The 17,298-nt window shown below is 45.8% G+C and overlaps 1 protein-coding gene across 2 annotated transcripts in view; it reads right to left on the reverse strand.

The window, feature by feature from the left end:
* FAM171A1 (family with sequence similarity 171 member A1) overlaps window positions 1-15,183 on the reverse strand; it is a 129,799-nt gene extending 114,616 nt beyond the window's left edge. Inside the window, exon 1 of one of the 2 annotated variants that reach the window (XM_015099598.4) lies at window positions 14,954-15,183. In XM_015099598.4, the coding sequence (XP_014955084.3) occupies window positions 14,954-15,050 (97 nt within the window). In that variant the 5' untranslated portion in view covers window positions 15,051-15,183. Of the gene's footprint in view, window positions 1-6,317; window positions 14,485-14,953 lie in introns of those variants that run through there. The other variant, XM_060396865.1, reaches the window with a different exon arrangement.
* Between the last annotated feature and the right edge of the window lie 2,115 nt (window positions 15,184-17,298).

Below are 17,298 nucleotides of genomic sequence, written 5' to 3' on the forward strand. Positions count from 1 at the left end.
AGCACCACCAGAGGAAATAAGCAGACAGTCCTACGTGCATGCGCGCTCAGTTGTGTCTGACTCTTCGTGACCCCAAGGACTGTAGCCCACTAGGCTCCTCTGTCCATGGAATTTTTCAGGCAAGAATACTGGAAGAAGTTGCTATTTCCTCCTCCAGGGAATCTTCCCAACACAGGGACTGCATCTCTTATGAACCTGCATCTCTTATGTCTTCTGCACTGGCAGGCAGATTCTTTACCCCTGTGTCACCTGATCCTATCTGGTCTCAATTTCCAAATGAGAGACTCAGTCTTTAGGGGAGTATTTTAAATCTCAAGGGATTTCACTTATTACAACAGATCATCTCTTGGTATGCCTGGCTCTGAACCAAAATGTCTTACTTCTGCGAATAGACACGTTTAGAACTTTATTGTTTATCTTAAGTTTAAAAAAGGCTATTATAATACTTTGAGGAATTGAATCAATATACTCATGACTCAAAAGGAATAGTGATGTGCCCCCAGTAATTTCTAGAAGCTGCTTAGTTATTAAGAGATCCTAGCACTTTTTGGAACGTATCGACTCTTGCACCTTCCAACTGGTACGTATGTTGAGGTTTCTTTTAAAGAGGAGAACAGGCATAGAAACAGTCCTATAGAACGTGTAGCTTTGCATTAGTAGGACGGAAATATAGACTCTGGAAAGGTAATTTTTATTTACTTTTTCTTTCCTTCTCCACTGTGACACACATACACACCATGGCTTATCTGGTTGATATGTGATAAAACAGTTCTGCATGATCAGATGGGATGGATATTCATTGGGGAGGTAATCTGGTCATGTGACAGTTTTCAATAAAATATCAAAGAAAAATAAAAGTATGCATGAAAATACTGTTGAAAATAAACATAATGGTGAAATTTTAATTTTATTTTTCAAACTGCTCCAAGACTCTTCAAAAACTAAAGCCATTTACAGCTGAAAAATGAAACGTATGCACTATATAATCTATCTGGGCATCTATGTATCATCTTTTTGGTGTATATAAATTTGCCCACTAAGAAGGCTAAAATTAAAAAGTCTAGCACCACCAAAAGTTGGTGAGAATATGGAACAACAGAAATTCTCACATATATTCTATTTGTGTATAGAAAGATACTACTAATTTGGAAAAAGGTCTAGCGGTATCTTATGGCATGTATTTTACTAAGGGCAATGAAAGCACATAAAAACATATATATCCACAGAACAACTGTATAAAATATTCACAGCAACTCTATTTACAACAGCCCCAAACCAGAAACAACTTGTTTCTATAGGAGAATGGATAAACACACTGCAGAACATTCCTCCAGTGGAATATTATTCAGCAATAAAAATAAGTGATCCATTGTTTCAAGAAACACATGGATAGATCTCAAAAAAAATTATGGTAAACAAAAGAAGCCAGGGTCCATACTGCATGATTCCAATCACAGGAAGTTCTAGCAAAGGCAAGAAAGTAATATAAGGTGGAAAAAATTAGAACAGTGGTTTCCCCTAAGAGGCAGGGGCAGAAACTTACTGAGGGGGCATAAGGGAAATTTCTGGAATGATATTCCGTACTATAATGGGATTTAGGGTTGCACAGGTGAATGCATATGTCAACACTTAAGATGTGTATCTTTCCTATCTTTCCTTGTATGTAAATTTTCCTATGAGAGAGAAATCAAACACATATTGAATGCTAACTGATAATTTTCATGCTGTAGCATTTGGAAGAAAGGGCACAGTAATTTGATACATATTTTAAAATTCATGGAAAAAGGAGATGGATTAATTAATGCACAGAAGGATGAATGAATTGAGAGATAAGTAATAAAGCAAGTGTGTGCTTGTGTGGTAAGTTGCTTCAGTCATGTTCCATTCTTTGCAGCCCTATGGACTGCAGCCTGCCAGGCTCCTCTGTCCATGTGATTTTCCAGGCAAGAAAACCGGAGTGGGTTGCCATGCCCTCCTCCAGGGGATCTTCCCAACCCAGGGATCGAACCTGCATCTCTTATGTCTTCTGCATTGGCAGGCGGGTTCTTTACGGCTGCTGCTGCTGCTGGTAAGTTGCTTCAGTCGTGTCCGACTCTGTGCGACCCCATGGACTGCAGCCCATCAGGCTCCCCCGTCCCTGGGATTCTCTAGGCAAGAACACTGGAGTAGGTTACCATTTCCTTCTCCAACGCACGAAAGTGAAAAGTGAAAGTGAAGTCACTCAGTCATGTCCGACCCTAAGCGACCCCATGGACTGTAGCCTACCAGGCTCCTCCGTCCATGGGATTTCCAGGCAAGAGTACTGGAGTGGGGTGCTATTGCCTTCTTTACGGCTAGCACCACCAATAAAGCAAGTATAGTAAAATGTTAATTAGAAAATCCCAGTGGTTAGTATGGGATATTCCCTGTAAATTTCTTTTAATTTTTTTAGTGGACAAATATTTTCATGAATATTGGAAGTAAGTTGGAAAAAAATTTATTATAGTCCCATAATAGTATCATTTAGAAATTTATTTTTACCATCATTGTATAAGCAAAGAGGAACTAAGAAGCCTTTTTTTTTTGAGAGTGAAAAAGATTAAACTTTTGCAAGTAGGTTTAAATGCCAAATAAACACTGTATTTCACACCTACTTTGGAGTTAATAAAGCCCCCACTTCATCAAGGGGCTCCCCCAAGGAGGACAAGGGCATATTTACAATCCAAATATACCTGAAGGGCTGTTTTGCAAATAACCACATACTTTCCTACCCATGACTCTCCAGTTGCTTGGTTCTAACAGGTCCCTCTTGTTATAAAAAACTGCTTGCCAAATACTAATGGGCTTTGAACACAAACCAGAAGGTTCCCCCAAGCCCGGGTAAGTGTAACTCTAAAATCCCACCTTGCTCGACTGCACCTCCGTCAGGAGCTCAAGAGAATTCCTGGTGAGAGCCCCTTACATCTTCTACACATCTGCATTCCCCATAACATCAAGCCCAGGAGATGCTCTTAGGATGCTCAGAAGTAACTGTTCAGCGTGGCTTTCCAAGGCTCAAAGGCCAACAAGGATCACACAGCGGATATTTTTGTCTTTCTTCATAAAAACAAACAGGTCCATCCAGAGCCCCCTTATTTATACTGGTAAAATGCCAAGAGGGTCAAAACTGTGTGAAATTCTACTTTAATCCTCCAATTCATAAAGCAGCCCAGTGTGAGAGTGAAGGCTGCTTGGTGTTGCGTGGGGGACTCTGTCACTTACTGTGTGATTTTTTGGGGTAAATGGCTTAACTTCTTTCCGCCTCACATTCCTCTTCCATAAAATGAAGCTGGTTTTTACAGTTTTTGTAGGATTGATGTGCAGATTAAATTAAGATAATCCATCAAGGTGCTCAGCATCATGCCTGGCAAGTAATCAGCACCCAGTGCCTGTTACCTAATTGTCCTGATGACTTTTTCATGTCTAAGTGAGTGAAGCTGGACTGCCTGTCACTATTATACTGATGTAACAGGGATTATAAGAGAGACAATGCAAATACTTACTGTTCAAAGAATTCGGTGAACTGTAATTATGGAAAGAAACTTCACTTCGACATTCTCAGGGTCAACATGACAAAACTCAGGACCACTTTAAAAAAAGAATTTGGTATAGCCAAAAAAAATGAATGCTTTTAGATTGTGGTTCTGAAGAAGACTCTTGAGAGTCCTTTGGACTGCGAGGAGATCAAACCAGTCAATCCTAAAGGAAATCAACCCTGAATAGTCATCAGAAGGACTGATGCTGAAGCTCAGGCTCCAATAATTTGGCCACCTGAGGCGAAGAGCTGATTCATTGGAAAAGACCCTGATGCTGAGAAAGATTGAGGGCGGGGGGAGAAGGGGACGACCGAGGATGAGATGGTTGAATGGCATCACTGACTCAATGGATATGAGTTTGAGCAAGCTCTGGGAGTTGGTGATGGACAGGGAAGCTTGGCATGCTGCAGTCCATGGGGTCACAGAGTCGGTCTGAGCAACACAGAGTCACAACTGAGCAACTGAACAAAGCTGCCTTACGTTTTCCTTGCATGTGTCTCCAGAGTTTAGAGCTTAGTCCATAGAGTTTAGCGTCCTACAGTCTCAGGGCAGGAAGGGACAGAGAAGACTCCCTGACAACAGTCCTTCTTGAGACTCTTGGAAAGAAAACCCTTGGTTGTCTTCTTCCCTGTTCCTCTCAGCATCTCCAGCAGCAGGGAAACCTGCCTGCTGCCTCTCCATCCGCTGCAGACGCCATGATCCCTCTTTACACTGTGGCTATGTGGGCAGGACGAGATGCCCAAAGCTGTCCCACCCTCACGATAACACTTTCTAATGTCACGTGGAATGGCAGAAAGAACTACAGCAGAGGCGAGGAAGGCCACGACTCAAAGACAGGGAGGTTGTCCTAACTTGTCTTGCGGGCCCAACAAGAATCTGCCTGCAATGTGGGAGACCTGGGTTCGATCTCTGGGTCAGTAAGATCCCCTGGAGAAGGGAATGGCAACCCACTCCAGTATTCTTGCCTGAAGAATTCCATGGACAAAGGAGCCTGGCAGGCTCATAGTCCGTAGTGTGGCAAAGAGTCGGACACAACTGAGCCACCAACACTTTCACTTTCAGCCTAACCACATGAACCCTCAAAAGCTGAGAACTTTCTCTGGTCATGGTCAGAGAGACAGGGCAGAAGGAGAAATCAGAGAGATAGGACATGTGAACAGGACTCCATATTCCGCTGCCGGTTTGGCAGTGGGAGGGGCAAGGTGACAAAGGACACAGGTGGCCTTAAGGAGTGAAGACAGGCTCGCGGCTGTCAGCCAGCAAAGAAACAGGGACCGCTGCTTGCTTTCTGTGAGGAACTCAATTCTGATGACAACTTGAATGAGAGTTTGGAGGCGAACTCTAACCTGGAGCCTCTGAGAAGGACCCTGCCCTGCTGGTGCTTTGATTTTGGCCTTGTGATGCCCTGAGCAGAGCCTCAGCTGAGCGGTGCCCATACCTCCCACCCATAGAACCTGTGGGGTCATATCTGTGCTGCTTCACGTCACTGATCTGGGCTAATCTGGGAAGCAGCGTAGAAAACGAATGGAATAGCCCTTAAAATATCTGAGTTTCCCAGCAGGCCTTCTGGTATCTTTATTTATTTATTATGTTTAGAGCAAACACTCTCTGGGACTGGATCATCTTTCACAAACAAGGCTTTGAGGCTGCTCTCTTAGCTGCCCTGCTTTTAAGAACAACAATGAGATGCCCCAACTTCTTCCATCTGATGAACTCGGCTCAGCTATTCTGGGGCTGAACCTGTGATGACCCGTCAGGATGAGGTTCTACTGGAGGACTGTTTGAATGTTGGGGACTTGGGTCCTGCCCTGCACTTGCTAACATTATGGACATGAAACGGAAAGCACAGCATACCAAGTCCAGAGACCCAGTTTCAAGTTCTCCTTGGAATATGTTCTGCAGGGTAAACAGCAACCTTAAATGTGGCCTCCTGTGACCAACTATAATTCTCCAAGTGTGGTGAGAGCAGCGCAGGACATAGCAGGTTTATGTCTGAATCTAACTACAGGTTCAAATTCAAGGCAGTCCAAAATCACCCTGCCACAGATGGAATGTCTGTGTCCCCCCCAAATTAATATATTGAAACATAATCTCTAATGTGATGGTATCTGAAGGTGGGGCTTTTGGGAGGTGATAACGTCATGAGGATGGGGATCTCATGAATGGGATTAGTGCCCTGATAAGCAAGAGGCCTCAGAGAGTTCCCTGACCCATTCTGCTATGTGAGGACATCTGCAAAGCAGAAGTGGGCTCCTACCAGACACAGCATCTGCCAATTCCTTGATCTTAGATTTCTCAACCTCGCAAACTGTGAGAAATAAATTTCTGCTGCTTATTAGCCAACCAGTCTATGGTAATCTGTTACAGCAGCTTGAATGGACTAAGACATCCACTGTTCACTTTTATTTAATAAGAAAATATGATCACTCTCCCAACAAAGTACTCATTCAAATCACTAATAAATTAGTATTAGAAATCAACTATAGATCATAAATAAAGAACAAGCAAATGAATAGAATGCTGGTAATAATAAAATATTAAGACCCAAGTTACACATGCTTTAATTTTCTCTGTTAAGACAGATTTCCATTTTAAAAATGCTTCTTGTTGACCCTTCTCTCTGAGAGGAAAGATCTAAGCTCTAATTGTGGTGCAAAGGAAACAAACCACAGCCACACTCGACTATGATCAAAACAAAGTCATCCATGAGACTCTGCTACCAATTGCTGGTTCAACATCAGAGGTCTTACTAATATGACTCACCTTATGGACTGAGCTAGCTTTCATCAGTGTTCAGTCTTCAGTTCGGCTCTGTCAAAATGACATTAAATTCTTTCCTTCAGTATGAATTCAGCAATTTTTCTGTTCAAATTCTGAGCTCAGAAAAGTAAGTCTAGGCACATGAAATGTTCATTTGACTTGGACATGGTTGTCTCTTCTCATTACACTCATGTGTCTCTATCCCTGTGGGGTACAGCTCAAAACAAAACAAATGAGAAACAAACCAGTCTTTTATAGGTTCAGTACTCACTTCCACGTTAACTTCTCTTAAGCTAGCTTCTTCAAAACCCCTTTCTACTTTCCACAATCTCAAAAAATCTTGCCTGTTCTCATATGTGAGTATGTTTATGTATTTCATAGAAAACTCATGATTTGAACTATTTGAACATATTAAATCTGTATTTGATCATACTATCACCAATGTGGCACTATGAGTTTTACCTAATTGTTAATGAAAATTATTATTCACAGCTTCAACTGATATTGGAAATCACCACAGCATCAATATTGTCCAATCAATGCTGTCCCTGCTTAAATATTTGATCACCGAAAGGCCACCTCTTACCTAACTTACAACTTTTAGAAGCAATAAGTGGTGTTCTTCGTGCTTATGTTCTCTCAAATACAATTTCCTGTGTCCTACTGTGGATATATCCTTGAAATATCTAGAAATAAATATCATAGAGAACTCAGAGCTAGATTTTAGTCATGCAAGTGTTAACAGGTTTCATCATACTCAAGAGACTCTCGTCTAAATTACATTAAAGGACTTGGTGAGGTCCTTCCTAATTTGTTTTTCTATTTCTGTTCCAATTGGATTGTAAATTATGAGAGGGTAAGCACCCCTAAGTAACCAAGCTGTCCCTTCCACATCACCCTTTTTTGCATAACAGGTGTTTAGCACACGGTCTTTGTACAGAGGGGCTTCCCTGGTGGCTCAGCGGTAAAGAATCCCCTGCCAAGCAGGAGACACAGCTTCGACCCCTGGGTAGGGAAGATCCCCTGGAGAAGGAAATGGCAACCCACTCCAGTATCCTTGCCTGGGAAGTCCCACAGACAGAGGAGCCTGGTGGGCTACAGTCCATGGGGTTACAAAGAGTCGAACATGACTTAGCAACTGAGCACATACACTTCATACAGTAGACGCTCAACATTTAGGATTTTAAGGACAAAAAAGAGGAGCATGGCTGTGAGAGAAGAAAGTGAAGATATACAATCAGCACCAGGGGATGACAATGGGACATTCTAGCCGGAGGCGATGATTTAACCTGGCGAAGAACAGGAGATAAAGTTGGAACAGACGTGAGGAAAGGCCAGATGTCATAATTTAGACTCCATACTTTGGGCAACAGAAAGAGTCAAGTTTTTCTGCAGGAGAGAAACATGAATAAAATGGTGTTTGTAGAGGGTCACATGGAGAGAGCTTGGGTTCAAAGAATGGACTACAACAGCAAGACACACTGAAAGTGAAAGTGAAGTCGCTCAGTCGTGTCTGACTCTTTGCAACCCCATGGGCTGTAGCCTACCAGGCTTCTCTGTCCGTGGGATTTTCCAGACAAGAGTACAAGAGTGGGGTGCCATTGCCTTCTCCAGAAAGACACACTACTTTGCACAAGTATCTGTGAGGGCAAAGAGAGGCCTGGGAGGAAGAACGCAAAGAGGTGAGTGAATGACTGCTGATGAGATGAGAAGGGAAGGCAAGAATCATGCCTGAACATGAGGGAGGATCTTGCTAACAAACAAATGTCATAGTCCACTGAGCTCCTTCGGAAAACATGAGTTATTTTGGTGGTGGTGGTGGTGGTGAGGCCCCTAAGATTTCCCCCAATGATCCCCAACAGTGTTCCAATTTGGTATAATTTTGTTAAATAGATGCAAAAAAGGTCCAGACACGTCTCCAAATGTTATCATCAGCAGCTTGATCCCCCAAAGTGGTCCACACTGAACAATTAATTACCCTTGGTATATGGGTGTATCTCTTCTCATAGTCCTTAGGGGTCAACACCTGTATTGGTTTTCTTCATTTTTATTTTAATATTTATTTATTTGGCTGTGCCAGGTCTCAGGTGCATCACACAAGTTCTTTATTTGTCCATGTAGACTCTTAGTTGTGGCGTGTGGGATCTAGTTCCCCAATCAGGGATGGAACCTCGGCCCCCTGCATTGGGAGCACAGAGTCTTAGCCACTGGACCACCAGGCAAGTACTGTACTGGTTTTCTATTATACCACTTTAGCAAGGGACCACAACTCAGCAGCTTAAAACAACATTAATTTACCACCTTATGGTTCTGGAGGTCAGAAGCCCCAGATTAGCATCACTGAGCGAAAGCGAAGATGTCAGCAAGGCAGCATTTCTTCTTGGAGCCGGAGGGGAGAATCCATTTCCTAGCCTTTTCCCTCCTCCAGAGGCCGCCTGCATTCCTCGGCACTTGGCCCTTCCTGTCTTCACAGCCGTGAAGCATTTTCATTGTCTCTCTGACCCTCTGCCTCTGTTGTCACATGTCCTTCCCTGACTCTGACTTTCCTGCCTCCCTCTTATAAGCACGATCCAGAATCAGCTTCCCATCCGCAGACCCTTAATTGCATTAGCTCTGGCAAGTCCCTCCTGCCATGTAAAGTACTATGGTATTCATGGGTTTCAGGGAGCAGAACGTGGACATTTTGGGGGGCCATAACTCCATTTTCCAAAGGGTCTGTGTGGCTAGAGAACACCATTATCTGAGGGTCTCTTCACTTTCAGACTTGGTTTCCTCCTCTTCAGAAGAAGAATATAAACTTGACCTCAAAGATCCTCCTGACACTGTATAAACCCATCTACCAGGATCTAAAGACATCTATATAATTGTGCTCTATAGATGCACCCTTATGAACTGAACAGCTTCTGAAGTAGAGAAAGGATCTAAGGGCACATCCAGATTTGAGTCCAGTTAATAGATAAGCTGCTAAGTTAAGGTAAGGTGAATTGGAGAAGGAGAGTTTGTCAACACCATGCGCTGATTAGAGATGTCCAGTAGCTTGTTGGACAGAAGGAAATAGAGCAAAGACACCAGGTCAAGGCAAGAGAGAGAAAATCTGGAATCATCCACAAATCAGTTGTAATTAGTGGAATCTCTATGGGTTAATAGATCCTTCAAGGGGTAAAGGAAAGAAGAAAGAGCAAACATTTGGAGCTTCACTTTTACTGAGAAGAGGAGCTGGCAAATCATTTCAAACAGAGACTTGATCAGAGCAAGGTGGAGGCATCTTAAATATGCAGACTGAACTGTTAACTTTAAGGGAACTCACTATGAAACCCTTTCTAAAGTGGCTGGTTTGGGGTCACACTGCGGAATTTAAGAACGATTACTTCCATACAATGAACTGGTCTATTTAGGGTGCTGAAGCTTAATTTTAAAAATACTTTTTTAAAGTACATTCATTTCCATGTTTGTTGGAACTGACTAATTTAGCCAGGGCTATGATCTTCAAAAGTCCTGAAGTAGGAACTTCCCTGATGGTAGAGTGGGTGAGAATCCACCGGCCAATGCAGGGGACACAGGTTCGATCTATGGTCCAGGGGATTCCATGTGCAGCGGGGCAACTGAGCCCATGCGCCACGACTACTGAGCCCGAGTGCCTAGAGCCCAGGCCCTGCAGCAAGAGGAGCCGGCGCGAGGAGAAGCCCACGCATGGCAACTAGGGAGCAGTCCCTGCTCACTGCTGCTAGAGAGAGCCCACGTGTGGCAACAAAGACCCAGCTCAGTCAAAAAGAAAATAAATAAAAAGTCCTGAAGTCATATCTGGTGAAGTCAAATAAAAATGACTTGTTTACAATATTGCTCTATGACTTGATTCAACTATAAAAGCATTATTGAAGAATATGTGTTAGCACAGGACAAATTCTTCCAATTGGACTTCTGAAATCTAATGGATGAAAACTTTTACATCCAATTCTCCTCCCACATACAGTATTATATATGTCTGTTGTCTGTTTAACTTATTTCCCTGCGCTTTTTTAGTAAGTAGCATTTACTAAAACTACTAAATTAGCAGGACTTCCCTGGTGGCTTAGCTGGTAAAGAATCCATCTGCAATGCAGGAGACTCCAGTTGGATTCCTGGGTCAAGAAGTTCCCCTGCAGGAGCGATAGGCTACCCACTCCAGTATTCTTGCCTAGAGAATTCCCACAGACAGAGGAGCCTGGCAGGCTACGGTCCATGGGGTTGCAAAGAAATGGATACGATTGAGTGACTAAGCACAGCAGAGTGTTTGCCAAAAATAGTAAAGATAAACTGTTAGATTTATAGAGATATCAGTAATTTGTTTAAAAATGAAGGCTTGATTAAAACATAGAAAGTACTTTCATTTGCAAGCTATTAGTTCAGGAATTCATCCAATGGTTTCTTTCTCTCGGTTAGATTTTTTAAGTTAATAAGTTGCAAGTTACCAAGTACAAACAGGATGCAAAAAGAATTCTTAAAGTCATTTCAAAGACTTCGCCAGAAATTCTCGACAGTGCAGTTGCTTCTGCACAGCCTTCTCACACCTGGCTTGCAAGGAAGCCCGGCAGTCTTGGCAAGTTCAAGTCCTACAGTTTCCCAGGATGTGAGCCTATTTAGATGTGAGTTTTATTTAGATGTTATGCTCTTAATATACTGTCAGCATAAGTCATGCTTGTTGGATGAACCTCCTGATAGTTTTCATCCCTTCGTGGTCTTTCAACTGATCATGATGTTCTAACAACAGAAATTTGAATTTGGCTAAGAACAGATCTCTTGCAGAGAAGAGAGAGAGGCAACCATTTATCTCAGTTGTTATGACAGATTGTAGCTTTTCTGAGATGAACAAAAGTTCGCACATCATTACAAAATACCTTACTGTTAGTAAACGGCAACCTAGCTCTGACTTTTCTTTTGTCATATAAAGAGAACTTTCTGTGTGTGTTGTGTGTGTGTGTGTGTGTGTGTGTGCTCAGTTGTGTCCGACTCTTTACAGCCCCTTGCACTATTGTCCACCAGGCTCCTCTGTCCATGAAATCTTCCAGGCAAGAATACTGAAGTGGGGTGCCATTTGCCCCTCTAGGAGATCTTTCTGACCCAGGGAGTGAACCTGCATCTCTGATATCTTCTGCATTGGCAGGTGGATTCTTTACCACTAGCACCACCTGGGAAGTCCCATAAAGAGAGTGTTGGGGTTCATAAATACTTCTCTGTGAGCCATGTCTGCACAGCTTATGGTTCTTCAAGTGGCCTGACCCTGAGCCCCCAGCCCCCTTCAAGCCAGTCTCAGTGTACAGTTGTGTAAGAAGGGGAGAGAGTCCGAATGAGTGGATGCTTGTGAAAAACCATTTCTGTAAAATTCCCAGAAAAAAATTAGATACTGTAAACACTTTAGGACAACTTAGATGAAAACACTTCATAAAAACATGCAATCATATGCTGCAGCTAGTTCAAATACATAATCAGCAAAGCCAAGCCTCATGGTGACAGCGAACCATTGCCTTTGAAGCCCCTCTGCTGATTCAAAGGAGCTACAGTAGGAAGAGCCAAACCTTACATTTTATCTTGAATATATAAAGAGCGAAGTGATGCCAAGAGATTCTGCAGATGTTAGTTTCCTCAGATGACAGAACAGAGGTTCATTTAATAAAGGTGTCATTTAGCCCCAGGACTATAATGGAAATACTCTGGTCTATGATTTGTGTGCTCAAGATCTCTAGTTTTTCCTAATCTAAACTTGGTTGGTACATAACATCTGTGTGAACACAATGCAAATTCAAAGGACTTCCCTGGCAGTCCAGTGGTCAGGACTCTGAGCTTCCACTGCCAAGGGCATGGGTTCAATCCCTAGTTGCGGGAACTAAGATACTGCAAGCCTAGCTTTCGAAGACAAAACAAACAAACAAAATCCCCAAGTATGATTCATGGAATAGTTCCATTATAGTAAAAGCAAAACTCTTACAAATTAGGTTTCCAGGAAGGTAAATATTGAAGGTTTTCTTTTCCTTAAAATGCATGCATGGTGCCCTATAGTACATGTATTGGGTTGGCCAAAAACTTAATTTGGGTCTTTCATAAGATGGAATGGAAACACCTTAGCAAACTTTTTGGCCAACGCAGTGCTAGTCATCTTCAATTTTTTACCCTTTCAACACTACCTGAGCACCAGCTCTGTGCTAAACCATTTACAACCTGCTGTGGAAAATGCAAAGTGAAATCAGAGGGATTATTTGTTTTCATTGTGTATGTGGCCCCAGAGAGCAGAGAAGACATGAATTTTAAAACTATGTTATAAGATGTAAGTGTCAAGACTGTCTGAAGAACTCAGCTGGATGAAGGTGCCCTTCTAATATCAAAGGAGCAATTGCCCCATTACCTGAAAAATGATATGAGCTCAAAATCCAGATGCCATCCTATGTCATGGCTGAGCTCCTGGGCTCAACTTTTTAAAAAGCCATCCTACACAGTCAAGGAAGTAATCCTGGGGAAAAATATTCCAAGATACTTGGATCTCCCACTTCAATCATACCACATACTAAGGGACTCCTTAGTACCTTAGTTATTGTTTAGTCGCTAAATCATGTCCAACTCTTTGCAACCCCATTGACTATGGCCCACCAGGCTCCTCTGTCCATGATTCCCCAGGCAAGAATACTGGAGTGGGTTGCCATTTCCTTCTCCAGGGGATCTACCCAACCCAGGGATCAAACACGCATCTCTTTATGTCTCCTGTATTGGCAGATGGGTTCTTTACCACTTGTGCCACTTGGGTGCCCAAGGTACTCCTAGCTGTGCATAAATATCTCACAGGTTGAGCATTTCTCACCCACTGCACAGAATATTCCATTTTTGAGACTTCAGTTACCAGGTAAGATTTTCAGCAGCAATATCTCTGCAAAATGTGGTCTTAGACCCAAACCTAGTAGATCTTTTTTGTCCCAGTTAAGGCTATACCTTCCCCTATTTTATACGTACATGAACTTACTATTTCCATATTCCTATTTCAAGTGCAAAACAAAAAAATTCCACCCATTCCTTGGAATTAATGGCCTTGTTGAAACACAAATATCATATTCATTGAAATAGCTGATTCAAACATCAGTAGGGTATTAATGAAGAAGGCTGCAATTCAACACTGATGAGCTAATGTCCTAAACATTTATTTCCTACACGAAGAGATACATGAGTCTTTTCTGTACCTTGTCAATGTCCCCCTTCCCTGATACACATGACTAAATTTATACACAATTCAGAATGGTCCTATTCCAGCACAGCTATGGAAAAAGCAGTTCATGAAAGAGATGTCAGCGAATAATGTCGCAGGCGATGAATAGCAAAGCCTTTAACTCAACATGTAGGAAACAAACTAAACGCAGCGGATTGTGGGGAGCACCTCCTTTCCCTACCGGAACATCAGAGGTGGAAATCCACCAGGGTTCTCTGCTCCCAAGCACTCCTGGGCTTGGCAAGAAGGAAAGAGGGAAATGTAAGGTCCAGCAGGAGGATGGAACGCTCGCGGTGCATTCAGTCTGCAAGGCAGACTTCACAGAACACACACCTTCCTGGAGGAAAGGACACCTCGAGGCGAGGAGTCTGGGAGTCGGGGCGGGGGTGGGGGGCTACAGAGCTGCAGGGATATCCTCCAGGTGGACCTGAGAGGCCCGGCGAGGCCCGCATCGGTGTCCTGGGTGTATGCCAGACGTTTACCTGGGGCGGCCTCACTCACGGTTTTGAAAAGCCAGGCAACAGAGAAGCATTCAATTTAGACCCCACAAACGGGTGCAAAAGAAGCTTCAGGCGTCCCCCACAAATACATTCTTATTTTGAAAACAAAAGACAGGCTTGTGGCCATTCTCAGAGGCGATCACATTCCTCCCAGGGCTGGAAAGCACACTGGCAAAGGCCAAAGATTGGACAAAAGGCATGAGCCCTGGAAATGATTTAAAATAACAACAACAACAACAACAAAAATTGATTAGGGCTTCCCAGTTCCAATTCTGTCTCCCCTTCCGGGGATGATTCCTGGGCTATCCAGCAAATCGCCTAAGGCCTGGGATAAGGAAGGGGAGGAGACCCCGAAACTTTCCCAAACTGCAGCAGGCTGGAGGCGGGCAGTGACCGCGGACCTCGGGGGTCCGGGGCGCAGGGGGCACCCCAGGGGCGGCGGCCACCCCGTCAGTCGCCGCAACAAAAGGGCCGAGCGCAGCCTTCGTGACCGGGCTTCGAGCACCCGAGCCCGGAGGTGGGGAGCGGGCGATGGCTACCGGGGGGCGACGGCTCCCGGCCGGGCGAAGGAGGAGATGGAGCCGCGTGTCCGCGTCGTGCATAAAGGATCCTCGGCTGCATCCAAACCTGCCACCCGAGGCGCCTGCAGCGGATGCCACCCGCACTCCCGGCGGCCCGCGGCCCCTCGGGAGCATCTCCCCGGGCATCGCGGCTTCCCCGGGCGGCGCCGCCCCCGTCCGGAGCGCGGCACGGGGCTGCGGGCCCGGTGGCGGCGGCTCGGGTTCGGGTTTCGGCCGCCGCAGGGACACAATGCGGCCCGGGAGCTCCGCCGCCTCTGCCGCAGGCCCGCGGCCGACACAAAGCCCGCCGCCGCCGCCGGCCCTCGAGCCTCTCGGGCCCCGCCGCCTACCGACCTTGGGCTCCGGCGCCAGGCTCCCGCAGCGTCTTGGTCACCGCCTTCCAGACGTGGCAGCCCAGCAGGCAGAGCAGGAGCGCCGCCGACCTGCTCATCTCCGCGCCGCAGGGCCCCGGGCGGCGCGGGCTGGCCGATCACCGGCTCGGAGCGGCGCGTCACGGGCGGTCGGCCGCCGCGCCTCCCTCCATGTCGCCTGGCTCCGCGCGCGCCGGGCCCCGCCGCCCGATTGGCCGCGCCCCCGCCCGGCGCGGCGTCGGGCCCCGCAGCCCACGGCCGCTCCCGCCTCCGCGCGCCCCGGTGGGTTTCCCCGAAGAGAGCCGCCACCGCGCCGCCGCCGCCGCCGCCTTAACCCCTTCGCGCCCCCGCCCGGCGAGGCGCCCAGGCCCGGGGCCATGGTGCCATCTGGCGGCCGCGCGCCCACCCGCCCGCCCGCGTCGCCACCCCCGTGGGTCCACCCTGCGCTCCCGCCGAACTCGGGGGGCCGTGGACGCGACCTTGGCGCCCACACCGCCCTGCCGTTTGGGAGTAACTACACCCGCCTTTCAGGCCCGTACCCTCTCACTTGGTTAGCTGATGGCCCTCCGAAGGCACTGGGGTCTCCCCGTGTGATTTAGCTTGGTTTCTGCAGGATCGCGCCTCTGTGCAGCTCTTCCTGTCTCAATCCACCCAGGAACCCTAGGGGAGATTCCACACCCAGTGTCCAAGGTCTGCGGGCACAGAAAGCCCCAGGCCATGTGCGCAGCAGGTGGCCCTCAGCACCTAAGCGATGACGGTGAACATCTCCAGGTTGAAGGTTAGGTTGGCGAGGAAATTTACATTTATTAAGTGCTTTTTACTTCCCATTTTTGTCTTCATAATATATGATCTCAGAGGTAGGTATGGGGACTACAGTCCCCATTTACAGATGGGAAAAATCGAGCCTAAGGAGGTTTAAGAAATTTGTCCTTAGCACATAGCTCCAAGGTTCCAATAAGACAGTTATTCTGGCCCTGGGTTGAAGGTCTCTACAAAAAGTTCAGAAGGTACTCCCACCTCCCATCCCAACTTCCTTTCCAGAACTTGCTCTTGTCTGGGTGCCTTCCTCCATACAACCCTCATGTCCCCTGACCCTCTCCCACGCATCTCCCAACCAGCACTGTGGGGACCCTGGGGCCTCTGTCCAGGACCTCCGCTCTGGGGAGATCCACACAGGCTCACCAGAGGCCCAGTGCTGCCTTCAGAACAGTAGGCTGGAGGAGGGTTATTACTGTAATTTTATTAATTGGGCATTAAGGCATGGCAGGCACTGTACCAAAAAGAGAATGAAGGATGGCGCTTGCCCAGTTGGCTTATTATAGACAATCCTTGTGAGATACAATAAAACCCAGGAGGAGGGGAACCCCTTGTGTGTGTTATTCGCACCCCGAGGACCAATGCCTCAATTAGTGCAAACTGGGCACCTGCACAGGGTTGGGGGTAGTCAAGAAGGCGCAAAAGAAAACCTACAATTAAGGACTGATGCCTCCTCCTCCTGACTTCCAGTGTCAAAGCCTTAGGGTAATTCCAGAGTCCACATCAGAGCCAGGAGAGAGGAGGATGTGAGAGGACCCTCGGGATCAGTTTGTCCCAAGTCCAGCTTGGGTTCCTGCCCACAGGAGTACAGAGTCCAGGCCAGTGAGCTTGCTGGGTAGAGGATGGCTGTTGCAGCTAGGCAGTCTCAGAGTTTTCAAGTCACTTTCTTGGGCTGGGTGGGGCGGGAGGTGGGTGGTGCTGCTTCTAAGAAAAGAGACATTAAGTCCATCCCAGAGCTGAAACTTCTCCCTTCATATCTTTTGAGGATGTGCCTTTGTCTGGGATGTTGATTCTAAGAGACAGGACTAGCTTGAGCAACATAATAATAGAGAACTAGGTAGTTTTACTTTACCTGGGACTCCTGTGAGTGAAGTGTCAGGTCTCTTGAGGCAACTGAGGATACAATTATATTTGGAGTTCCTAGTATACGCCACCCTCAAATTGGAGATATTTTCTCATAACAACTTACTTGGGTGGTATTATTATTATTCCTATTTTATGGATGAACAAACTGAGGCTCAGTGACAAATAATTTGCCCATAATATCTGGGTCTGATGGCAGCAAACTCAAATTCCCTGTATCAGGTTACCTCCAAGAAAAAATTTCTTGCCAGTGATTCAGGTTACCTCTAGCTATGTTCACATTGTTTTACAAACGGGGATTTGAATCCCGGTAAGGTCTGAATGTTCTTAGTAGTTTCTGATGAATGGTATTGTGCCAATGTCAGTTTCCTGGTTTTGATAGTCTGCTTCAATTATATACGATATTACAATAGGGAGAAGCTGTGAGGA

This window comes from Ovis aries, chromosome 13, assembly GCF_016772045.2.
Source record: "Ovis aries strain OAR_USU_Benz2616 breed Rambouillet chromosome 13, ARS-UI_Ramb_v3.0, whole genome shotgun sequence".
Classification (NCBI taxonomy): domain Eukaryota; kingdom Metazoa; phylum Chordata; class Mammalia; order Artiodactyla; family Bovidae; genus Ovis; species Ovis aries.